Here is a 25,955-nt window from a genome sequence, read left to right on the forward strand (position 1 = left end):
ACAGGGTTTCACCATGTTTTCCAGGCTGGTTTTGAACTCCTGAGCTCAAGCGATCTGCCCACCCCAGGCTCCCAAACTGCTGGGATTACAGGTCAGAGTCACTGCGCCCACCCATCTTTTTGATTTCTACCTAAATATTGTTAATGGCTGCAAAGACTATTTCTTCTGGAGTGTATCAAAATCTAACCATTCCCCTACATTAGCATTAATGTCACTTCCAGGTTTTTGCTATTAGAAATATGCTGCAATGAGCTTTCTTTTGTTAAGCACTACATTCTGGACCACATGTCACATCTGGCATCCAGAGGGACATTTGCTTGCAGATGTTACAAAGCCTCCCTGCTGGAAGGTCCTCCTCCCCCCATCCCTAGGGATCAGAAGAACCCTAGAGTAACCCAGCTTGGAGGTACTCTATGTCCGGACTCGCCTTCTTTAGGACATTACAAAGATCACTGTATAAAAGGAAGACAGCTAAGCTAAATCCCAGAACTTTTCCGAAATCTGTTTGTCATAAAGTTGAAAAGTAAACATTTTCCATTATTTATTAGCACTACATTTACGAATCTATTTGCCTTCAGGCTTCCTGCCTGTCTGGTGGAATTCAGGTTTGCTATGGGGAAGGATGAAGCAGATCCTAATGAAAAAAGGAAGATTTTTCAGTAACTGAAATGAAACCTACAGCCAAGGCAAGTCAGACCCAGAACACGGTTAATAACCATTAGTTATTTCCACTGTCTTCTTATTTTACATCATCCCAGATTCTTTTTATCTCCTTAAAACACAGACTGACAAGAAAATTTAAATATTTTTGTTAAAGCAGTTACGGTCAATGCCCCACTGTGTCTGCAATTAAAAAAAATACGTATCCTGAATATTTGGGGATGAGATTTCTGTTTTGATTTTACTCCAGAAAAACCAATTACAACATGTAACCGGGCATTTCCAGGCTTTGAAGTAAGTAAAAAGAATCCAGTTTCCTTTTCTCCAAATTCTTGGAGATGTCAAGTAGAACCCTAAAAGGCTGTAATTCACACGTTAAAACCCTGCTGAAAACACTCTCCCCTTGCATTTTGGAAGAGCTACGTCACTCAATAGGAATGGCTCCCTCAGAATCCAGAATACACTTGTTAGCCAGCCGACTCTTGTTCTAAAGTGATCTCACGATTCCTAAGATGCTCTCAGGCAGTAAGTTCTACAGTATCTCCATTATTAGGGGATCCAGGCTGAGGGGTCACTTTAAACAAGATCAGTTCCTCTGTGGAAGATGCTTTGTGAGGACCTTTCCAAGACTCAATTTTATACTCAACTGATACTTAGTTCTATAGGTAACAAGAAATCAACTGAAACATTTTGGAAACAGAAACTCCTGAAAATCACAGAAACATTTTAGCAAGTTGTGTTCCTGGATGTCTCCTGAAAGCACCCTGACAAAAACTTTGTATGGAGATGAGTTTTAATGCCCTTTAAAAAACTCTTTTAAGTCCATTATTAATTGCCAGAATGAGTACACTGAGGAAAGGCCTTGTCCAGTGCTGAGACAGACATTAAAACAATGGTACCATGATTAAATAAGTTTTTTATTGTCACATTTAACTGCTTTGTCAGATATACATTGTAGATTTCAGTATGGCATCAAAATAAAAATATTTTCCTGAATGTCAAAATCTGAACAGAGGAGATGGTAATGGCACTTAAAAAAAATGAATTCACACTGGCGCTGAAGCTGCGTAGTAGGTAGCTGATAAAAACTGGAACACATTTGCAGATAAAGTGGTCTGCAGCGTTTTAAATCAAATGGCAGTGGTGTAAGGCCAACAAAACCAGAAGAGTAGTTAAAAGACAGACCCCCATAGAGGGGCGATCCAAAGAACGGCAGTTCTAGCGTTTCATTTTCGGTCTATATGATACTGTCTAATTTAGTACTGGAACTGGAGCTCAGTGAGTAAATGTCTATCCTATAAACTGAAACTACTTTTTCAGAACCAAGATTTTAAGCCTCTCCAACAACTTCCTTATTCTTACAGGTTTTAACTAGTTCAAAGGAAAGGCAGTTAAAACTCCAAGTATTAACCTCTTGGCTGTCCTTGTCATAAATGGCGGGTCTTGCAGTTTCCAAACCAGAAGCCCAACATGCTCCTGAATGTCTTAGTGGTTTCACACATTGTGGGCGAAACTAGAAAACAAGTAGTCATTAAATAAAAATATAAGTGCATCCCAAGAGAGTCTCTACACATATCGCAATGATTCCCTAAAGGGCAACTTCAAATAAGTATGGTTATTCAGCTTGAAAATGAATCTTTATTCACCAAGAGTCCCAAACAGTTTATTATTAAATGTCTTTCCTCCACAAATAAAACTAACACTAGGATTTGTCAGAAGATCTAAATGAGTTATATCTCCTCTGTATGAACTCAGCTAAAGCTACCGTGTCTGGAATCTGTTCATCATAAAACTCACTCCTTCTGTTCTCCACTGCTGTGCGTCCTCTAGGATTCCAGAACAGAGACCATACAGGTGCCAGTGCAACGCAGTAGTCACTGTACTCCATCAAGAAAACAATAATTCATGTATTTTATGACATATTTATTTGGATGATTACTTACTGGTAATTAGTATCTCTACTTTTTTTTTTTAAAGGCAACCATTTTAAGTGATAATACATATCAAGCTAGTAGAAAAGAGTTGAAAGCCCTCTCTTTTATCTCACAAAGTCATGCAGACAAGAGAAGGTGTATCTGATTTGTTCCAATCAGGTTTCTTGGAATTATCAAAATTTCTTTTCTGGCAAAGATGAATTTGGCTCATCATAGAAAGAAGTTCTTTGAAGGCTGCTGCTAAACTTGTTTCCCTTTGAAAAAGTAAATTTCAAGGCATGATAGTGCAAGAGGTAAGTTTTTGATTTATAGAACATTTATAGACTAATTGTGCTTAGTCTCTAATTTCCAATTTATTTTAAAGAACAGAAACTACGCTGATAAGTTTCACTTTGCCTAAATTTACCAGTACATCCATGAATCGCACCAGAATTAGGACAATTTGATTATCTTAATGATTCTGCCATGAAGCTTGCACACTGTATCCAAAGGAAAAGACCCACAGATGGAGCCTCCCACAGGTTCTGTGCACAAGGACTCTCTTCTTGGGAGTCAAGGTATCTGAGAAAGCAGTTCCCCCAGATTAAGTTCTCAAAAAACCTCTCAGTAAGCAATGAAGAAAAACAGTGCTAGGTGGAGAGTTCTTTTGTTTAGTTAAATCTGGGAGGTCTGAGTGTTCCTGGGGTCCTCGTCGGGATGTGTCACGGGTCGAGAATCTTTCGAATGTGAGTATTCACTATTAGAAGGCTCTGTAGGGTCAATCAAATTTTCATAATCACTGTCGTCTGAATCCTCGCCACTGTCTCCAGCTGCTCTTTGGGGAGGAGGAAGGTCAGCCCCACTTCCAGGATACTTCAGTCCGGCACTGGTGGAAGCATAATTGGAAGAGCCCACAGCTTGAGGTCGAGGCATAAAGACACTCCTTTCCATGCGAGAGTGGCTCAAAGTACTTTCTTGATTGTTTGGGTGAAAATCCGAATAGGGGGGAGGAGGATCAGAGGCCTCTGCATCTCCAAGTGTACTTCTACCTTCAGCTGCAAACCCAGAAGAGGGCATCCGAGGACTGAATGTCGGGTCCAAATTTTCAGACGGCATCTGTCTGCTTAACACTGCCTGCTGCAATCCTGGATGAAAAAAAAGAATATTCTAACACTTTCTAGATTCTCACAGCTTTTCATCTCAATGTATAACATGGTCAACCCGAATGTTCTGGAAAACAGCAGTGAGGCAATGAAGCTAACTGTTACTATTCATTATTTTACAATTGCATAGTACTTGATAATTTACAATATATTTCCCTACACATTAATTCATTTAAGGCCATGACAAATTTCTGGTGTTATCATTATCGTTATGATTACTGTTTCCACTATAGATGCAAAGAAACCAGAGTTCTGAAAGGTGAGGTGATGTGGCTAAGGGGACAGCTGGAAGTGGGCCTGAGACTCAGAATGCAGGCTCTGCCGCTCCACACCCTGTGCGGGTTCCCTGGCGTGGGGCTTGCTGTGTCACGCTGTGGGGCCCAAAGGTTGAAATGGAAATGTCCTGTCCATGGAATGGAAATGTGAGATTCTTTCTTTGGCAGCCTCCTATCAAAAAACCGATTTCTTTATAGCTACCTGTCATAATACACTTATACGCTTTAAAACTTTAAAAGCCCTATGTTAAGTAGGTACTGAACCACAGCTTTGCTCTATTTTTATTAATGCTGTGAAAGAACCCACATAGTCCATATAGTCTTGAAAGTTTTTGTAGGTAACATTTACATTTTTTAAAAGTATTATAAAACTGATACACACTCGTACAATGTTTATTTAGAAAGGAAGAAAGAAAATAAAGGCTGCCCACAATTCCATCATCCCAATAACATTGTCAGGATGAAAAGGGCACAGGATTGCAAGCGAAGAGACCTAAATTGTAAGTATCAGGCCCTCACTTCCTTGCTGTGTTACAGAAGTCACTAATCCTTGCTGAACTCGGTTTTATTATCCAGCTTTGAGTGTTTGTCTGTACACATGGATATAAAACATGGCTGACACCACCTGGTTTATACTGTTTTAGATCCTAGTTTTTTGTGTGTTGAGGTAGGGTCTCACTCTGTCACCAGGCTGGAGTATAGTGACACAATCATGGCTCACTGTAGCCTTGACCTCTCGGGCTCAGGTGATTCTCCCACCTCAGCCTCCCAAGGAGCTCGGACTAGAGGTGCATGCCACCACACCTGGCTTTTTTTCTTTTCTTTTTTTTTTAAGTAGAGACAGGGTTTGCCATGTTGCCCAGACTGGTCTTGAACTCCTGGGTGCAAGTGATCCACCTGCCTCGGCCTCCCAAAGGGCTAGGATTACAGGCGTGAGCCACCATGGCTCACCTAGTTTTGTTTGTTTGTTTTTTGAGACGGAGTCTCACTCTGTCGCCCAGGCTGGAGTACACTGGCGCTATCTCGGCTCACTGCAAGCTCCGCCTCCCGGGTTCACGCCATTCTCCTGCTTCAGCCTCCCGAGTAGCTGGGACTACAGGCGCCCACCACGCCACCACACCCGGCTAATTTTTTGTATTTTTAGTAGAGACGAGGTTTCACCGTGTTAGCCAGGATGGTCTTGATCTCCTGACCTCGTGATCTGCCCGCCTCAGCCTTCCAAAGTGCTGGGATTACAGGTGTAAGCCACTGTGCCCAGTCTAGTTTTTTTACTTAAAATTATATATTGGGGCCAGGCGTGGTGACTCACGCCTGTAATCCTGGCACTTTGGGAGGCCGAGGTGGGTGGGTCATGAGGTCAGGAGATCGAGACTACCCTGGCTACCGTGGTGAAACCCCCTCTTTACTAAAAATACAGAAAAATTAAGCCAGGTGTGGTGGCGGGTGCCTATAGTCCCAGCTACTCGGGAGGTTGAGGCAGGAGAATGGCATGAACCCAGGAGGCAGAGCTTGCAGTGAGCTGAGCCACTGCACTCCAGCCTGGCTGACAGAGGAAGACTCTGTCTCAAAAAGAAAAAATAAAATAAAATAATATATTGGGCATTAACTCAAATTCACTTCAATGGCTGTATAATATTCCATCATACATATATATACCATAATTTAAATAAAATTTATAACTGTAAATTGACAAATTATAGTTATACATATTTATAACATACTGTAATTTATTCAATTATTTTACTTTTGCTGACTTAACTACTTTAAATTCCTATTTTGGCCGGGCGTAGTGGCTCACACCTGTAATCCCAGCACTTTGGGAGGCTGAGGCAAGAAGATCGTTTAAAGCTCAGGAGTTTGAGACCAGCCTGGGCAACAGAGTGAGACTTCATCTCTAAAAAATGAAAATAAAAATTCCTATCTGTATTTCTTTCTTTCTTTTTTCTGAGATAGAGTCTCGCCCTGTGGCCCAGGCTGGAGTGCAGTGGCGTGATCTTGGCTCACTGCAACCTCCGCCTCCCTGGTTCAAACGATTCTCCTGCTTCAGCCTCCCGAGTAGCTGGGATTACAGGTGCCTGCCACCATGCCCAGCTAATTTTTGTATTTTTAGTAGAGATGGGATTTCACCATGTTGGCTAGGCTGGTCTCAAACTCCTGAGTTCGTGATCTGCCCGCTTTGGTCTCCCAAAGTGCTGGGATTACAGGCATGAGCCAGCATGCCCAGCCTCTATTTTGTTGTGTTTTTTTTGAGACAGTCTCACTGTGTCGCCCAGGCTGGAGTGCAGTGGTGTGATCTTGGCTCACTGCTACCTCCACCTCCCAGGTTCAAGCAATTCTTCTGCCAAGTGCACGCCACCATGACTGGCTAATTTTTGTATTTTTAGTAGAGATGAGGTATCACCACATTGGCTAGGCTAGTCGAACTCCTGACCTCAGGTGATCTGCCCGCCTCGGCCTCCCAAAGTGCTGGGATTACAGGCGTGAGCCACTGCGCCTGGCCCTATCTATATTTCTGATTATTTCCAGAAAAATGTAACAGTAAATCAGACTGTTACATTTGCCTGAAAACATGAATTACATTTTAACTGGATTATATATATTCTTATTAAATTAGAAAAGTTTAGCCCTAACCTTATCTTTTACACTTGATATTATCTGCCATATGTTTATAAATTTTACATACAGATAATAATTCTGGTGGTGTTACAGCAAACATGGCTGTTATGCTGGAATTACTAGGTTCATGGGCCTAATTCTCATTCAGTTTGTTCCTTAGCCTAATGGTGTGTATTCATCCATGGTTACCAAAATTAGACATTTAAAACTTTTACTATGACCGAACATAAAGCTAAAAGAATATTTGGTAGCTCCTCTATGAGGCTGTATTAAGACTGGACACAGGCTGGGTTCGGTGGCTCACGCCTATAATCCCAGTACTTTGGGAGGCCAAGGCGGATGGATCACCTGAGGCTGAGACCAGCCTGGCCAACATGGCGAAACCCCGTCTCTACTGAAATAACAAACAAAAAAAAAACAATTAGCTGGGCATGGTGGCGGGCACCTATAGTCCCAGCTATTCAGGAGACTAAGACAGGAGAATCACTTGAAACCAGAAGGTGGAGGTTGCAGTGGGCCAAGATCACGCCACTGACTCCAACCTGGATGACAGCGGGAGACTCCGTCTAAAAAAAAAAAAAAAACAGGACACAGTGCCTACCTGCTGGGCACGCCAGGGTTAACTAAGTAACAACCACCACATTCACTGTAACTAGATCCGACTGTCAATATATACACAAATCTGTATCAATAACTTCTTGGGATTTATTCTAATTTCCACTTCAGCTTTTCTACCTTTGGTCTTCTTTTTCTTCAAGTGTCAGAGAATTGAGGGGGCTACTATGAAAAACAGCATTTGCCCTCCAGAGAAGCTGCACAAGAGACTACTCTGCCCCAGCCAGGCTAATCTGAGACCTGATGAGCATAGAAAGAGGCATATCATTTATTGTATAATATAATCTGATGTTTAAAACAACATTTCCCTCATACTGAATGGTAAAATTAATAATAAACTTACTTCTTTCTTGTTCCTTTTCATTTTTCCTCTGAGTGATTTGTCTTCTTAATTTGTTCACTTCCGCCTGACAAGATTCAACAACTCGCTCACTCTTTTCAACATCTGCACACACTGCCTGAGGAAAAAAATGACAACAAAGTTAGCTTCAAGTTCAAGCACAAGGCATTCCATAAATTCAGCGCTGATTACAACTCCAGGAAAAGTCCAGATGGTTTACTGAGTTAAAAAGCAGCCACATAAGGTAGAACAAAATCAAGAAAGCCCAAAAAACTAGAATTGTTATTATTCACTGATTTGCTTTAATTTTAAGATGATTACGCTATTTAGCTTATAAATTCTTGACCAATAAGGGTAAGATAGGAAAGATTTACTCTTTCCTTTGATTAATAATTTTTATTGAAATGAAAAGGCAACTCTTGGTACCAGTTTAGCATACAAAGGAAGAACAAAAGACAAGACAGGAATAAGATGCTTTCAACTTTTATTTATCACCAACGTTCAAAAAATCAGATAAGACAATTTAACAGAAAATATTTATAAAGAAAAGTTGAAAAAAGTTTCAAAGTCAAGGTTTAATAAAAGATAGTTATTTGAGACTGCATCTGTGTAATGTAGCTATTTATAATCCTGAGAAAACTCTGTGATTTGGTATTTTCAAAGCAGGCCTTATTCAATCAACAATGAAATATAACAGCCACTTTTGGCCAGTGCTGATATTCTGAAAAGGGCATGGTCATGAATTCAGGACAAAAAGCTATTTTCCACTGCACGTTCCTTCCATAGCAGAAATACCAGAAGCTTCCAGAAAGTAGGCTGGTTATCAGTGAGTCTGTATAAAGCTCCCTATACTGGTAGGTGCACAGTGACCCTAGTTTGGAGCACTAGACTGGAAATGGCTCTTGTATGCTTCTCCTTTTGCCCTGGGCTGAACTCAGCCTGTTTTCCTCTTTTTCAGTGTCTGCCTTCATTCCTCTTTCTACTCATTGAGGCCTTCATCCTTTTTATTTTTATATTTTAGAGATGGGGTCTCACTCTGTCACCTGGGCTGGAGTGCAGTGGCACAATCGTAGCTCACTGCAGCCTTGACCTCCTGGGCTCAAGCAATCCTCCTTCCTCAGCTTCCCAAGTAGCAGAGGACTACAGGTGCATGCTGCCACACCTGGCTCATTTTTAACTATTTCGTAGAAATGGGGTCTCATTATGTTGCCCAGGCTGATTTCGAACCCCTTGGCTCGAGAGATCCTCTTGCCTAGGCCTCCCAAAGTGCTGCGATAACAGGTGTGAGCCACCATGCCTGGCCAAAGCCTTTTTCCTTAAAGTCAGGCCTTTCTCTGGATCTCGAGAGCTTCATCAATTTTACCACTTTCTTTGCTGTACTCAAAAGGCAAGTTCAAAGGCTCTTCTGTTCTTAGATTTTAGAGTAAACTACTCCTAAGAAGACAGCGGGGATGATGAAAAGAATGTGGGAAAGTATCGTTAGCATCTAGCTCAGTAGTTGGCTCACAGGAGATGTTTCCATCGATGCCTGTTGCATAAATGACTAGGAATGAACAGGCTGTGCCGAGATCCTCCCACTTCAGGGAGGCAGCTGGGGGCAAAATGAGTGAACTAGGATGAAGAAGCAGAGCTGCAACCAGTTATGGGTGCCTTTTGATATTGTCTCTACTTAGAATATAACTGATGGAGATAGCTGTGTTCTTAGCAAGCCTTTCTACATTTTCCTAGAAAAACTACGATCACAAATGGGGCTGTAAGTATTTGAAACAGTAGCATCAACAATCTACTTCAGGCACAGAGTGAGTGAGCTGGGCTTCTGCAAGACGGCACGAATCATTATTCCACAGCCTGACTCTGTTCTGGGAAAACAGATTCTGACTTTCGGATCATAACTCTATTTGTCAGTTGGAAGATAATTAAAAATTAAAGTAGAATTAAAAACTTTTGGGCAAGACAAGTAAGATGAAAACTAATAAATAAATCAGTTACCTGAACTTTCTCCTGAAGTGCATTGTAAACCTGATAAATCGCCCTGATATCTTTCATTACTCCATCCTTGTCAAAAAAGTCAGTACTAGAAGGCAAACAGAAAACAGATGTCACAAGGTTACCATAACCGCTGTGAAATGGAAAGGCATTTTTCCTATCTCTTCCACTTTATTGTTTAAATGCTGTGACTCCAAGGTGACAGTGTTTAAGGAATAATGCTCATACCACAAGAATTACGGAAATTTAAAAAACCCATGTTACCAAGATCATTTAAAAAATAATAAAAAGCTATGTATTTTTCAGTGACTATGTTTAGGTTTTAGAACCTCAGAAATAATACTCTATCCAAAACTTTTGTATCAATTACAAAAAATATTGTGGTAAATGATTTTAAAAATTCATAAAAGGAAATTCTCTTTTCAACAAGAACAAAATTTTGATGCATGCTGGTGGTATCTAGACAATTACCTTACTGTATTCTCCAGTTTTAATCATATCAAACTTGGTTTTACATTTTTCCATACACCTTTTAAATGTTATTAACAGAAGAAATATTGCTGAGAAAAGAAAAAACTAGCACTTTACCTTTCAACTTACCCATGTTCTTTAATCACTTTGGCATAACTCTGAGAAGTATTTGGCACTGAAGACACTTTGTACTCTTGCTGGCTAGTATTTCCTAGATTGGGAATAGCAAGTGATATCCTTTGATTATACCTATGGGAAAAATTCAGAAAGAGATCATGTTAAATGTACCATTCTATCATATTCAAATGAGATTGACAGTTAAAAAAAAAAAAAGGGCTAGGTGTGGTGGCTCACACCTGTAATCTCAGCACTTTGGGAGGCTGAGGTGGGCAGATCACCCGAGGTCAGGAGTTCGAGAACAAGACCAGCCTGGCCAACATGGTGAAACCCTGTCTCTACTAAAAATGAAAAAAAAATTAGCTGGGCATGGTGGTGCACACCTGTGTCCCAGCTACTCAGGAGGCTGAGGCAGGAGAATCACTTGAACCCAGAAGGCGGAGGATGCAATGAGCTAAGATTGTGCCACTGCACTCCAGCCTGAGCGACAGAGCGAGACTATCTCTAAATAAATAAATAAATAAATAATTCTTTAAAAAGGGCATGTGTGGTGGCATGTGCCTACAGTCCCAGCTACTTAAGAGGCCGAGGTGACAGGATCAGGAGTTCAAGATTACAGTGAACTATGATAGTGCCACTGTACTCCAGCCTGGGTGACAGAGCAAGATCCTATCTCTAAATAATAATAATAAAAAAATTAAAATAAATAAAATTAATTAACAAAAAAAAGAATGGGGCTTGGTGATAGGAGTCTTAATTGCTGACATTGGTAAACTAACAGGAAGGTCTCATGGAGCACCTCCTTCTAAGACAACCCAAGGATACATGAGTTAGTAATGTTTTCCCCTCCTATAAAGTAGAACTTTGCTTATCAACTCCTTGAGAGCAGAGGTCATGCCTTACACATCTTTCATATACCCACAGTGACTGACACAATGCTGAGCCTATTGTAAGCGCTCAAGAAATACCTACAGATTACGTAATGAAATCTTATAAAAACCTTTTTAGGCCGGGCGTGGTGGCTCAAGCCTGTAATCCCAGCACTTTGGGAGGCCGAGACGGGCGGATCACGAGGTCAGGAGATCGAGACCATCCTGGCTAACACGGTGAAACCCCGTCTCTACTAAAAAATACAAAAAAAACAGCCCGGTGTGGTGGCGGGCGCCTGTAGTCCCAGCCACTCGGGAGGCTGAGGCAGGAGAATGGCGTGAACCCGGGAGGCGGAGCTTGCAGTGAGCTGAGATCCGGCCACTGCACCCCAGCCTGGGCGACAGAGCAAGACTTCGTCTCAAAAAAAAAAAAAAAAAAAAAACCTTTTTAACAATTAACAATTATTTTCACTGATGTCAATTTAATTTATTCTACAATTCTACAACAAATAAACTTCCAGAGGGAAACCATTCTGCTGTTTTCAAACAGACAACATGATCATATAATCGTATGGGTGTTTTTTTTTTTTTTTTTTTTTTTTGCTTTAACAAGTTCACAATGCAAAACCCTTATTAACCAGCAGGTGGATCAATTTCACAATTTTGTATTTGAAATTTATGTTTCAAAATTATAATCAGACTTCCACAGCAATAAAACTGCATTTCCACACAGTGGATTATGGAGAAGCAAATGATGATTTCCAGCTATTTATTCCTTATAAGAATTTATGCATAATAAACACGTCTTATTAATGCTTCTTGATCCAAAAACAATTTTATGTAAATAACTGACAAGAAAAATACTTTCTGTAACCACAAAAAGAGCTAAAGAGAATAAGTTTTTATTTAAAGATGCATAAAATTTTGGGAGGCCGAGGCAGGTGGATCACTTGAGGTCAGGAGTTCGAAACCAGCCTGGCCAACATGTCAAAACCCTGTCTGTACTAAAAATACAAAAAAATTAGCCTGCATGGTGGTGTGCGCCTGTAATCCCAGCTACTGGAGAGGCTGAGGCAAGAGAATCGCTTGAACCCGGGAAGCAGAGGTTGCAGTGAGCTGAGATCGCGCCATTGCACTCCAGCCTGAATGACAGAGCTGGACTCTGTCTCAAAAAAAAAAAAAAAAGGATAAAATGCACTATAATGCACATTTTCAAAGTCATGAATCTCAATGACTTGTACCAACGTCCGTCCTTTTTTTTCTTTTTTTTGAGATGGAGTCTTGCTCTGTTGCCAGGCAGGAGTGCAGTGGCACGATCTCAGCTCACTGCAACCTCCGCCTCCAGGTTCAAGCGATTCTTCTGCCTCAGCCTCCTGAGTAGCTGGGAATACAGGCACGTGCCACCACACCCAGCTAATTTTTGAATTTTTAGCAGAGACAGGGTTTCACCATGTTGGCCAGGATGGTCTCGATCTCTTGACCTCATGATCTGACCACCTCAGCCTCCCAAAGTGCTGGGATTACAGGCGTGAGCCATTGCGCCTGGTCCCAACATCCTTCTTGTATGTGAGACAGATGGAAAAGAAAGCTTTACCTTCTATTTGGTCTAAAGAGTACGTATTCTAAAGCGTGAGTGGAATTGTTGGCAGTGGAGATGAAGCTGAAGAGAAGAAAGACGAGGTCGGGCACACCGAGGATGCGGGTGAGCTGCTTGTGAAGAACCTGCTCTCTATAGGACATCTGCTGCTGTGTGTTGCGCCGGAATCTGTACCACCCAATGACTTTCTGAAAGAAAAGTGTGAAGAGTTGCATGAAATCTTACAAATTTAATTCTGAATGTATCCATACAAACACAAATGCACAAATGTTCACAGAAGCTTTATGTGCAAAAGCCCCACACTGAAACAACCCAAGTGTCCATCAACAGGAGCATGGATAAACAGACTGGTTTCGACATACACTGGATCCTGTTTAGTAAGAAAAAGAACACGAATGAGTCCCAAAATAACTATGCTGAGTGAAAGAAGCTAGACACCTCCTCACTAAAACAAGTATAGGTTATAGGGTTCTATTTATACAAAATGCTAGCAAATGAAAACTAATCTACAGTGACATAAAGCAGATCAGTGGTTAACAGGAATCGGGGGAGAAGGCAGGACTGGAAAGGCATGAAGAAGCTTTTGTAGGTGATAGAGATGCTCGTTATCTTAGTATGGTGATGGTTTCACAAGTTTATACATACATCAAACTTCTAAGAGTATACATTTGAAATATGTATTATATGTCAATTTTACCTCAATAAAACTATTTTAAAAGTTTGGCTTTGTCAGCTCTAACTACAGCATAACTAAACTGGCTGATGAAACTGTTACGCTCTCTAGAATACTCACAATGTGATTTGTTGGTCATCAGGAAGACAGATGACTTCAGGGATATCCGAAAGACTGCTAAAGTGCAGATTCCTGGGCCCCACCCAAATCTGCAGAATCAGAACCTCCCAAGACAGAGCCAGGAATCTGAATTTAAGTACGTTTCTGAATTTTTCTTTTGCATATTGAAATTTAAAAACATCTGTTGTCAAAACATTTAATTATTTATTAGAAGATCAATTTTCATACAGCTTCCTTCTTTGAAACCAACTCTGGGCTAAAATCTTGTTTTAAGAAGTAAAGGTAGTTTAAATCTATTAGTGTCACATTAAAATTAAAATTAACAGTAAATCGAGATTGTTTTGACACTTGCATGTAGAAAGTAAGCCAACTCTTGCTGAGGCTAGCTATGTCACAAATATGTTCACTAATTACACCACTCTAAATGAATAATGTTTTCTCCGCTGAGTTCATATCACATGCAAAGAACTACAGAGAACAAAGAAATACGCAATAGTTCCCGACTCAAGGAGTACTACTGAACATAAAACAAATCCTCCCATAGATTAAAGCAATTAATTCTGATATTCCTTAAATAAAAAGAAAACCCAAGCTTTTCTTTCAGGGTGTAATCTTTTTTTTTTTTTTTTTTTTCCGAGACAGAGTCTTGCTCTGTTGCCCAGGTTGGAGTGCAGTGGCACGATCTCGGCTCATGGCAACCTCCACCTCCTGGGTTCAAGTGATTCTCCTGCTTCAGCCTCCCGAGCAGCTGGTATCACAGGCATGCACCACCACGCCCAGCTAATTTTTGTATTTTTAGTAGACATGAGGTTTCGCCATGTTGGCCAGGTGGGTCTTGAACTCCTGACCTCAAGTGGTCCATCCGCCTCAGCCTCCTAAAGTGCTGGGATAACAGGCATGAGCCACTGTGTCTGGCCTCAGTATATAATCTTATAGAAGAGATGTTTGGTCCAAAGTTACAGAGCTCATGAGTGACAGCCAAGATGTGGAATCAAGATGCCTGCCTCTTTCCACCGGGCAACACTAACTTTCACATTCTACATTAGACACGATGGTGGCCATAAAAAAGGTAAAAATAGTTTTCATTTCAAGAAAATGTGGATACAATTAGATAGAGCTATTGATGTATGTGAACACGGCACATTTCATTCTAAGATTCAATACTCCGTACCCAACTCCTATTTGGAATGCTGGAATTACCTACTCAGTAGACCTCAGGCATGCCCCACACTTCCCCCACCTTCCTGCAAAGACCTGAACGGTGCTCAGCACACTGGCTGTTTTCATGAAATACTCATTGACTGACAGAATCTTTCAAGTGGCTATTGGATGAATAACGGTGCTTTTCAGTTATGCCAATTTGAACTATTTTATTTCATTTTTTTTCCCAGCTGCCTTTTTTTTTTTTTTGGTTTTTGAGATGGAGTCTTGTTGCTCTGTTGCCCAGGCTGGAGAGCAGTGGCATGATCTTGGCTCACAGCAACCTCCACCACCTAGGTTCAAGCAATTCTCATGCCTCAGCCTCCCAAGTACCTGGCATGCCACCACGCCTGGCTAATTTTTTTGTATTTTTCGTAGAGATGGGGTTTTACCATGTTAGCCAGGATGGTCTCCATCTCCTGACCTTGTGACCCACCAGCTCCCCAAATGCTGAGATTACAGGCATGAGCCACCGTGCCCAGTGGATTTCTTTTGTGAATTTCCTGTTCAAGGCCGTTACTCATCTTTCTCACTTAAAATTTTGAAATCTGCCAGGTGCAGTGGCTCACACCTGTAAACCCAGCACTTGGGGAGGCCAAGATGAATAGATCGCTTGAGCCCAGGGCTTTGACACTAGCCTGAGCAACATGGCAAAACCCCGTTTCTACTAAAAACACAAAAAATTAGCCAGGTGTTATGGCGCATGCCTGTAGTCCCAGCAACTTGGGGGGCTGAGGTGGGAGGATCACCTGAGCCTGGGAGGTCGAGGCTACAGTGAGCCATGATCATGCCACTGCACTCCAGCATGGGTGACAGCATGAGACCCCCATCTCAAAATAAATAAATAAAAATCAAATCAAATAAAAATTTGAAATCTGTTTACAAAAAAATACTTCCTGGTACTTCTAATATGTAGTGAGTGCTCTAGAAAATCGTGCTCCAAAAAGAATCTGTATAGAACAAATTTTAGTTTTAGAAAGTATAATTAAGATTCATGGCTGGGTGCGGTGGCTCATGCCTGTAATCCCAACACTTTGGGAGGCTGAGGCAGGTGGATCACTTGAGTTTGAGACCAGCCTGGGCAATATGGTGAAACCCCGTCTCTACCAAAAATGTAAACATTAGCCGGGTGTGGTGGCACACCCCTATAGTCCCAGCTACTCAGGAGGCTGAGGCAGAATTGCTTGAACCTGGGAGGTAGAGTTTGCAGTGAGCCGAGATCGCGCCACTGCACTAGAGCCTGGGTGACAGAGTCAGACTCCATCTCAAAAAAATAAATAAAAAGTTTTTTAAAAAAGTATAATAAAGGTTCATAATTTAAAATATGAAAAATGAGGTTGTAAGGTAGCATCTGAGAGGTGAGGGATAGGCTGCTAAGAGATTCCAGAATGTCTGTTCCCAGGCAACTCACTAATATGAGAGTGCTGGACCATGTGATGCCTGTGGCTGCTTTAACACCCCTTCCTGGTTCGGCAGGCAGCTTGGTTAGACTACCAGAATGGAGCACCTCCTCAGCTTACTATCTTGCATAAAGCCATTTGCCTTTCTTCTGACCTATCCTTCCACACTTCCTATTCTTCCTTTTATCCTTACCTCCTCCTGTACATTAGAAAGGCTGTTGTTTTAATCTAACTGCACTTACTTCTAACACTGTTAAACAAAGGCATTTTGTTTCCCGCTTGATGAAAACCTTTTTTTTTTTGAGAAGGAATCTCACTCTGTTGCCCAGGCTGGAGTGCACTGGCGCCATCTCGGCTCACTGCAAGCTCCACCTCCTGGGTTCACGCCATTCTCCTGCCTCAGCCTCCCAAGTAGCTGGGATTACAGGCGCCTGCCACTACACCCGGCTAATTTTTTGTATTTTTAGTAGAGACGGGATTTCACCGTGTTAGCCAGGATGGTCTCGATCTCCTGACCTCATGATCCTCCTGTCTCGTCCTCCCAAAGTGCTGAGATTACAGGCATGAGCCACTGTGCCCGGCGACAAGTTGAAAACTTTTATTGGTACTTTCTTTCTTAAGAAATGGTTAGTAATGGATCTATTTTTATAGAATTAATATCCCAAGGTAAAAAGTAAAACCCATACATGGTACAACACAGTAAATTACAAATGGCATTATTAGTCACTACTGCAACAAGAAAACTTTGGTTTATTTTCAGTTGTATTCAGACTCGGTTACCTAGTCTATACATAACTAGAACATCGTATGCAAATGCTGATAGAAATAATAAACGCATGACCTTTTGGAGAAACATCTGTGTTCAACCTTTTTTTTTTTTTTTTTAAATTGAGATGGAGTCTCGCTCTGTCTCCCAGGCTGGAGTGCAGTGGTGCAATCTCAGCTCACTGCAACCTCTGTCGCCCGAGTTCAAGCAATTCTTGTGCCTCAGCCTCCCGAGTAGCTGGGATTACAGGCGTATAATAATAATGGTATCAGGCTATAAATATCTAAATTTTTTCTATTAATATATCAAAAAATCTATGTAGGTTAACAAAACTCTTACATATTAACACCAAATCTTATTGTTCCATTTTACGTTCCTGTCTGGTTTTAGCTTTGGGAGATAAGGAACGATTTCAGAATCACACTGGGCAACAAACAGAACATACCTTTCTCCGATCTTTAAGAATCCTGTCCAAACTCTCCTCATTCACTTTGCTTGCGTAGTCATAAAAACTGTTTAAGAGAAAAAAATCTTTTACTAAAACCACATAGCTTTGTGACATAGACGTGCTGAGCTACATGTGTCTGTGGTAACCCTAATGAAGACCTAATTTCTCACCTTACATAGGCACATAAAGAGAAATCAGTCTAAATGCTTTTCTGAAAGGAGGTACCTTTTGCATCGAAGAATACTCAAGAGATTGGTACATTCAAGAGATATTACTTCCACATGTGGGAGGTGTTGATAGCAAGTAATTATAAAATGTGGGGTTTCAAATGGCTGTGACATCTTTTCTTTGTTTCTAGGTATCAATTACTTATGAAAAAAAGATAACATAGCAGCTCATTTTCTGAGAAATGAAGAAGGGAAATAAACATTTGTGGGATGTGGAAGAAGACACTGGGCTGCATACTTTCTCAGGTTGTTTCATTCCATTCTTGCCTCAGTGCTGGGAGGTATTAGTTTGACCCAACAATTCCACAAGTTTTATTCCCAGTTTCGTAGATAAATGCACCAAGGCCAAGTGACTTCCTCCAAATCACAGGGCTGGTAGACAGAAGGGCTGGAATTTGAAGCCAGGTCTGGCTAGCTTCAAACCTAATACAATCACCTCCAAAACAGACCAACATGACCAGGATGCCGTGGTGTACATCCAGGTATAATGATGCATGGGCCTCCTCTATCACTGAATGTGGGCTTGGGAAAGCCACACTTCTACCTCTTTCCCTACCACCATAAGCTGGGGCCTTATAAGACAGAAAGGAATTCAATATATGGTTAAAAACAAACAAACAAACAAACAAACAAACAAAACCACTGGCTTGAAAGGCAAGTGACACAAGCTCCAGCTCCTGTTCTGTTTCTCACTGTATGATCTGGGGCAAGTCACTTCACCTGGTTTCCATTCCATTTTTTGCAAAATAAGGAGTTTGGAATAGACAGATGTTATCTAAGGTTTCTTTTGGCTCTAATAACTGAGTCTATTCTTTAAACTCAAATCCTTGTTCTAGTACTGCTTTGCTGACACTATTTTAATGAATTCCTCAGAAGGCTGAGGCAGGGTACACCTAGTGAAGCTTTGGACAGTCAAAACCAAATCAGATACCTTCGTAGACCTGAGGCAATGTGTGAACCAGAGTCTAAACAATTTCACTTGTTCTGAGATTCCTCTCAAACGAACTGCTGACTGATCGTCTTGCTTCCCCATTCCTCTTTCAGTTATGTGTACATCTCAAAGAGGTGAGGTTCTCAGCAACTGATGGCTTCATTTATAGGTAGTCATCTTGCATGGTGACAATTCTCTGAAGCAATCAATAGGTGGGGGTGGATGTGCGAGGGTGAATGTGACACAAGTCTCCAGGGGTTTGTGGGCAAGGGGGCTAGGTTTTTGGGCCACCTGACAGTGGGAGAGTGGTCAGGGTGAAAGCTGCAGGGAACAGCAGGAAGAGGCAAGTGAAAGGGCTGGCTGGTGTTACCGAAGGAAGTACTGATCAGGAACGCTGATAGTATTCATGTGGGCAATGCTAGAAGGAAAGTATTGGCCTGGCTTTTGGAAAGGGGTAAGAAGTTGGGTCTTGGGGGAATTTAATGAAACATAGAGTTGAAATCATGATCCCAGCCATTAGGTGGAAGGATTTAGGGCTGAGAAAGAAGGCAAAGGCCTGGTGGTGGTTTGGGGGGAAGTCCAGTAAGAGACCCTGGACTCACTCTTCCTCACTCCTTTCCCTCCAGATGTCTCTCTGTTGTATGCTTTCTCCTTTCCGAACGTTTCTCCCCTCATTTCTTTTTCGTTCTGTCCTTTAGTTGGTCATAATATGGCATTGGTGAATATGGTAGTCCCCCTCTTACCTGTAGTTTCACTTTCCAGTTTCAGTTACCCTTGGTCAATCTCTCAAATATGTTTGAGAGTGAGTGGACACATTCACATAACTTCAATCATCTCTTACTGTGCTTCATTCATAAGTGAAACTTCATGATAGGTATGTACATATAGGAAAAACCATAGTACATATAGATACGGTTCAGTACTATCCATGATTTCTGGAGTCTTGCCACGTATCGCCCGAGGATAAGCAGGGACTACTGTATTCACTTCAATGACCACAAAAAGAACGTTTTATACTCCCTTTTCTTACTTTTTTCTTTTTTTCTTTTTTTGAGATGGAGTCTTGCTCTGTCGCCCAGGCTGGAGTGCAGTGGCGCAATCTCAGCTCACTACAAGCTCTGCCTCCTGGTTCACGCCATTCTCCTGCCTCAGCCTCCCGAGTAGCTGGGACTACAGGTGCCCGCCATCACACCTGGCTAGTTTTTTGTATTTTTAGTAGAGACGGGGTTTCACTGTGTTAGCCAGGATGGTCTCAATCTCCTGACCTCGTGATCCACCCGCCTCGGCCTCCCAAAGTGCTAGGATTACAGGCATGAGCCACCGCGCCCGGCCTTTCTTACATTTTTAAAGTTGAACACTAAACATTTTTTATTCCTCTTAAGAACATCCATTGAATTATGTTATGTTGATTAACTTTCTTCTCTATAATTGAAGAGCCCTTGATAGGCTGAGAGGAAATACTTCCATTCTAAATCACTATGGCCACAACTGACGCTCTCCCCTTCCCTTTTCCTAACCTAACACAATGCCGTGTACACAGCACTCCATAAATCCATGGATGTGGGTACCCTTGTGACTTTACAGCCACAATCAGCTACAGGCCAAAATTCACTCGTTTTTCATCAATCAATCCTTTTAATAAGGACTAAAAGCTTACACGTGGCTTACCTAAAAAGTTTTGAACAAGGCTGATGGTTATGGATTTCTGTAATTAGAAAGAGGAAATACATCTTAGTTAATCATATAAGACATAGGCAACTATAAAATAGCTCAGGATTTTTTTTTTAAACCAAAATCTCTGACAACAAAGACAGCTTTTTCCTCTGCCAAACAGTTGCTACGTGTACACCAGTGAAGGCAGCACGACCTCTGAACATTCACCCTCAGTGACACACTCTCAGAATAAAGGAGACTACAGAATGAAAGTTCTATTTCTATTTGCCCATGTATGATGAGCACACATCTGAAAGATATTATTCAGGAATATGCAGCTATTATGTGCCTTATTCAATCTTATCTATTTAAAAAAGCATCACAGGAAAAAGCAACCACTGACTGGAAGCATTTAATCAAGTGGGATAAAAGCTGTAAGGTGACTGGGTGTGGTGGCTCACCATCCCAGCACTTTGGGAATCCGAGGCAGACGGATCACTAGGTCAGGAGTTCAAGACCAGTCTGGCCAAAGTGGTGAAACCCCGTCTCTACTAAAAATACAAAAATTAGCAGGGCATGATGGTGGGCGCCTGTAATCCCAGCTACTCGGGAGGCTGAGGCAGGAGAATCGCTTGAACCCAGGAGGCTGAGGCTGCAGTGAGCAGAGATCGTACCACTGCACTCCAGCCTGGGCGACAGAGTGAGTTTCTGTCTCATTAAAAAAAAAAAAATGCTGTGAGGCCAGCCTGGGGACAGAGGGCCTTAACCACCCTCACCCTACCATTAATAACCAATAATAACTCATGACAACTTGGGCCAGGTGTTTTGAAGTGGAAGGAACTCTGGAAGTCTATTAATCCTTTCAAAGATGGTCAGTACCTAGGGAAACAATCACTGCAGGGTAGATTGTAACAGCTTCTGAAAAGTTGCTGTGATTAAGCAGACTGAACAATTTCTTCGAGCTCATCAGGGGGTTTAGGGTCTGGGTTTCTTTATAAGACCATGAAACTAATTGACCATTCAGTTATATTAATCACATTCTCCTAGAGAGCAGCTCATTACCTGCTGTTTAAAAAACCACAGCCTCAGAGTTCTAGGCTGTAATTTTAACTCAATTAAAAGGAAACCACAGGCCGGGTGCGGTGGCTCAAGCCTGTAGTCCCAGAACTTTGGGAGGCCGAGGTGGCGGATCACAAGGTCAGGAGATTGAGACCATCCTGGCTAACACAGTGAAAACCCGTCTCTACTAAAAATACAAAAAAATCATCTTCTACTTTAAAGAACTGTCATTTAATGAAATTCCTGGAGTAAGTTCTGAACTCTGAATGCACACTGTTACCAAAGCAGTTTCTTTCAACTTTACAAACTGGATTCGAAGCACGCTAAAGACAGTCTATGGAAATTGTGTGGTATTTTTTGAAGGAAGTTAAAGCTTTCTAAGATGTTTTGCAATACTAAGCACTCATGGAAAAACAGAGTGATTATCTCAAACATGAAAAACTGCAGATCCAAATGAAGTTGGAGGGCACCTTAATAGACAGGTAAACCTCTGGAAGCAGGCAGGGGCTGGGCAGCCTCACCTGGAATTTCCAGAGTTTCTTGTGCCTCAACAACACAGTAGACACCTGTTCATGTACACGTCGCCTCGCAGCACACATTTCTTTACAAATCCCTGCTGCGTGGTGCCACTGTTCTTGCTTTTCTTTCTGTTGGGTGAGTTGAACATTTCTTCTCCTTCCTCCTTTCATTCTTTCCAATAATTGTTACTGCATCACCTCATTAACTAGGGACACTTCTGTTGCTGCCTTCTCCCTGCCACTCCTAGAACTAAGGGGGGACAGCTCTGCTTCAAGTGAGTTAGCACAGCTTTTTCAATTCATACATATTCAAAACAAGATGCAGACATTTCATGTTCAAAATGTGATACTCTTTTTTGTTGTTGTTGAGACGGAGTCTCACTTTGTCACTCAGGCTGGAGTGCAGTGGCACGATCTCGTCTCACTGCAACCTCCGCCTCTCACGTTCAAGCGATTCTCTTGCTTCATTTCTTTTTTAATTTTTTTTTTTTCTGTTGCCCAGGTTAGAGTGTAGTGGCACAATCTCTGAGCCACTGTGCCCAGCCATTTTAGGGTTTTAAAGAATTAAGCAAAATGAAAATAAAAACAAAAACACCCTTGATGGGCCAGTGCAGTAGCTCACGCCTGTAATCCCAGCACTTTGGGAGACCAAGGCAGACAGATCACAAGGTCAAGAGAGCGAGACCACCCTGGCCAACATGGTGAAACCCCATCTCTTTTTTTTTTTTTTTTTTTGAGACGGAGTCTCGCTCTGTCACCCAGGCTGGAGTGCTGTGGCCGGATCTCAGCTCACCGCAAGCTCCGCCTCCCGGGTTCACGCCATTCTCCTGCCTCAGCCTCCCGGGTAGCTGGGACTACAGGCGCCGCCACCTCGCCCGGCTAGTTTTTTATAGTTTTTAGTAGAGACGGGGTTTCACCGTGTTAGCCAGGATGGTCTCGATCTCCTGACCTCGTGATCCGCCCGTCTCGGCCTCCCAAAGTGCTGGGATTACAGGCTTGAGCCACCGCGCCCGGCCGTGAAACCCCATCTCTACTAAAAACACAAAAATTAGCTGGGAGTGGTGGCGCGCACCTGTAGTTCCAGCTACTCGGGAGGCTGAAGCAGGAGAATCGCTTAAACCCAGGAGGTGGAGGTTGCAATGAGCCGAGATTGTGCCACTGCACTCTAGCCTGGTGACAGAGCGAGACTCTGTCTCAACAAAACAAAACAAAAACATCCGTGATGAAAGACTAGCTCTACTGTCTTACACATCACAAGTCTTTTTTTTTTTTTTGAGATGAGATCTTGCTCTGTTGCTCAGGCTGGAGTGAATTGGTATGATCACTGTTCACTGCAGCCTCAAACTTTCGGGCTCAAGTAAACCTCCCACCTCAGGCTTCTGAGTAGCTATGACTACAGTAGCACAACACTACGCCTGGCTAATTATAAAAATTTCTAGTAGAGACAGGGTCTCGCCACCTTGCCCAGGCTGGTCTTGAACTCCTGGCCTCAAGCCATCCTCCTGCCTCGGCCTCCCAAAGTGTTGGGATTACAGGTATGAGCCACTGCACCCAGCCTCAAGCCTTTACTTAGTAAATAAGTCAATAATGTGGTGAGTGGGTTTTACAGTTTTGATCCACTAGGGCAGGAGTATCCAGTCTTTTGGCTTCCCTGGGCCACACTGGAAGAAGAAGAATTGTCTTGGGTCACACATTAAATATACTAACAATAGCTGATGAGCTTTAAAAAAATTGCAAAAAATCTCACAATGGCCGGGCAGGATGGCTCACACCTGTAATCCCAGCACTTTGGGAGGCCGAGGCGAGCAGATCACCTGAGGTCGGGAGTTCGAGACCACCCTAACCAACATGGAGAAACCCCGTCTCTACTAAAAATACAAAAAAATTAGCTGGGCGTGGTGGTGCATGCCTGTAATCTCAGCAACTCAGGAGGCTGAGGTAGGAGAATTGCTTGAACCTGGGAGGTGGAGGTTGCAGTGAGCCAAGATTGCGCCATTGCACTCCAGCCTGGGCAACAAGAGCAAAACTTGCTCTTAAAAAAAAATTTTTGCCGGGCGCGGTGGCTCAAGCCTGTAATCCCAGCACTTTGGGAGGCCGAGACAGGTGGATCACAAGGTCAGGAGATTGAGACCATCCTGGCTAACACGGTGAAACCCCGTCTCCACTAAAAAATACAAAAAACTAGCCGGGCGAGGTGGCGGGCGCCTGTAGTCCCAGCTACTTAGAAGGCTGAGGCAGGAGAATGGCATAAACCCAGGAGGCGGAGCTTGCGGTAAGCTGAGATCCGGCCACTGCACTCCAGCCCGGGTGACAGAGCAAGACTCCGTCTCAAAAAAAAAAAAAATTTTTTTAAAAAACCTCATAATGTTTGAGGAAAGTTTACAAATTTGTGTTGGGCTGCAGTCGTGGGCCGCATGCAGCCTACAGGCCGTGGGTTGGACAAGCCTGCATTAGTAGGTAGTTCAGTCTCTTGATTCCCCCTAATCCTGACCTAACTTCAATACACACCCTTGGGGCCAGACGCAGTGGCTCACACCTGTAATCCCAGCACTTTGGGAGGCTGAGGCGGGTGGATCACCTGAGGTCAGAGGTTCGAGACCAGCCTGACCAACAGAGAGAAACCCCCGTCTCTACTAAAAATACAAAAATTAGCCAGGCGTGATGGCATGCACCTGTAATCCCAGCTATTCGGGAGGCTAAGGCAGGAGAATCACTTGAACCCAGGAGGCTGAGGTTGCAGTGAGCCAAGATCACACCACTGCACTCCAGCCTGGGTGACAGAGCCAAACTCTGTCTCAAAAATAAATAAATAAATAAAACACCCTTGTCCCCTACCCCACATACTAGAAGCCTATCAGAACAGGCTTGAAATAAATTATTTGCTACCAACATGACCAAACTTGCCATTTGCCAACAGTATTTCCTTCTTTTTCTTTTCTTTTCTTTTGAGACAGAGTTTTGCTCTTGTTGCCCAGGCTGGAGTAGAATGGCACGATCTCAGCTCATCGCAACTTCTGCCTCCCAGGTTCAAGCGATTCTCCTGCCTCAGCCTCCCGAGTAGCTGGGATTACAGGCATGTGCCACCACACCTGGCTAAATTTTGTATTTTTTGTAGAGACGGGGTTTATCCATGTTGGTCAGGTTGGTATTGAACTCCCAGCCTCGGGCGATTCGCCCGCCTCGGCCTCCCAAAGTGCTGGGATTATAGGCGTGAGCCACTGCACCCGGCTAGCCAACAGTATTTCAAACCACAAACCACTCATCTCCACATATTCTGTATTTTAGTCATATGAACAGGCCAGATTCCCTGTGTGTTTTATGCAGACCTTGTTCTGTGCTCCCCTGAATGTACTGCCCATTTAGTTACCTCCTGACACACATCTTAACTGATTTCCCCACTAGCAGTTTTCCTCTCAACTTTGGGTACTTCGGGGATTTTCTTTATTACTTTCTTATAGCATTCTTCTCATACTGTCTGGTATTTCTTCCTGCCTGTCTAATCCTCCCCGCAGCTCTAGAGGGCAGGGATGATTCTGGGTATTTCCTTCACTGCCCAGCACACACCTCACATATGAAAGTTCTTCAATAAATGTTTGCCGCATAAATAAATGAAAAGTGCCTTGCTTTGTTCAGAATATTAGGATATGCGGTTTGGTGATCTGCCTGAAGTGTACCTGAAAGGATTATGACCTCTATTCACCAAAAGGAGGCTGATCCAAAGAGAGTGGGTTCATTTATATCTACAAAGACTCCTTCATCTTCCCCAGATACCTCCTCCAAAGTGGTATCTGGCTTATCCCTCAGAAGGCTGTATAGGTTTAGTAATATCCCATGTAAACAAATGTAAATATCCTTGCTGGATCCCTTTAGGAAGGACCAGCACAACAGATGCATTTGTTATAGTATGAGGTGATATTGGCAATAGGGAGAGCCTAATTTGCAAACTTGAGGTTCATGGTGGTTTTGCAGAGACTATCGATCAAGTGGTCACACAACAATTCAGTGAAAGTCACCCCCATTGGTGGGAAAGGAACACTTTATAGAAGACCCATACTTACAGTTAGACATTCTGTTTTCTCTGACTTTATAGTGACATAAAAACATCTCATATCATTTATTAGTGCAAATAATCTTAGTTTTTTTCTTTCTTTTTATTTTGAGACAAGATCTTGGCTCACTGCAACCTCCGCCTCCCGGGTTCAAGCGATCTCTTGCCTTAGCCTCCTGAGTAGCTGGGACTACAGGCACCTGCCACCAAGCCCGGCTAATTTTTGTATTTTTAGTAGAGACAGGGTTTCACCATGTTGGCCAGGCTGGTCTCAAACTCCTGACCTCAGG

General features: G+C 42.6%; 1 protein-coding gene across 1 annotated transcript in view; it reads right to left on the reverse strand.

Annotated features, from left to right (window-relative positions):
- Positions 1-1,556: 1,556 nt before the first annotated feature.
- Positions 1,557-25,955, reverse strand: part of ABRAXAS2 (abraxas 2, BRISC complex subunit) — a 29,790-nt gene continuing 5,391 nt past the window's right edge. The window contains exons 3-9 of the mRNA XM_023224346.2: positions 20,056-20,092; positions 17,227-17,293; positions 12,620-12,810; positions 10,169-10,288; positions 9,572-9,656; positions 7,586-7,700; positions 1,557-3,718 (exon numbers count right to left, since the gene is read on the reverse strand). Coding sequence (XP_023080114.1) covers positions 3,249-3,718; positions 7,586-7,700; positions 9,572-9,656; positions 10,169-10,288; positions 12,620-12,810; positions 17,227-17,293; positions 20,056-20,092 — 1,085 coding nt within the window. The 3' untranslated portion in view covers positions 1,557-3,248. The remainder of the gene's footprint in view (positions 3,719-7,585; positions 7,701-9,571; positions 9,657-10,168; positions 10,289-12,619; positions 12,811-17,226; positions 17,294-20,055; positions 20,093-25,955) is intronic.

This window comes from Piliocolobus tephrosceles, chromosome 9 (assembly GCF_002776525.5).
Source record: "Piliocolobus tephrosceles isolate RC106 chromosome 9, ASM277652v3, whole genome shotgun sequence".
In the NCBI taxonomy this organism is placed as follows: domain Eukaryota; kingdom Metazoa; phylum Chordata; class Mammalia; order Primates; family Cercopithecidae; genus Piliocolobus; species Piliocolobus tephrosceles.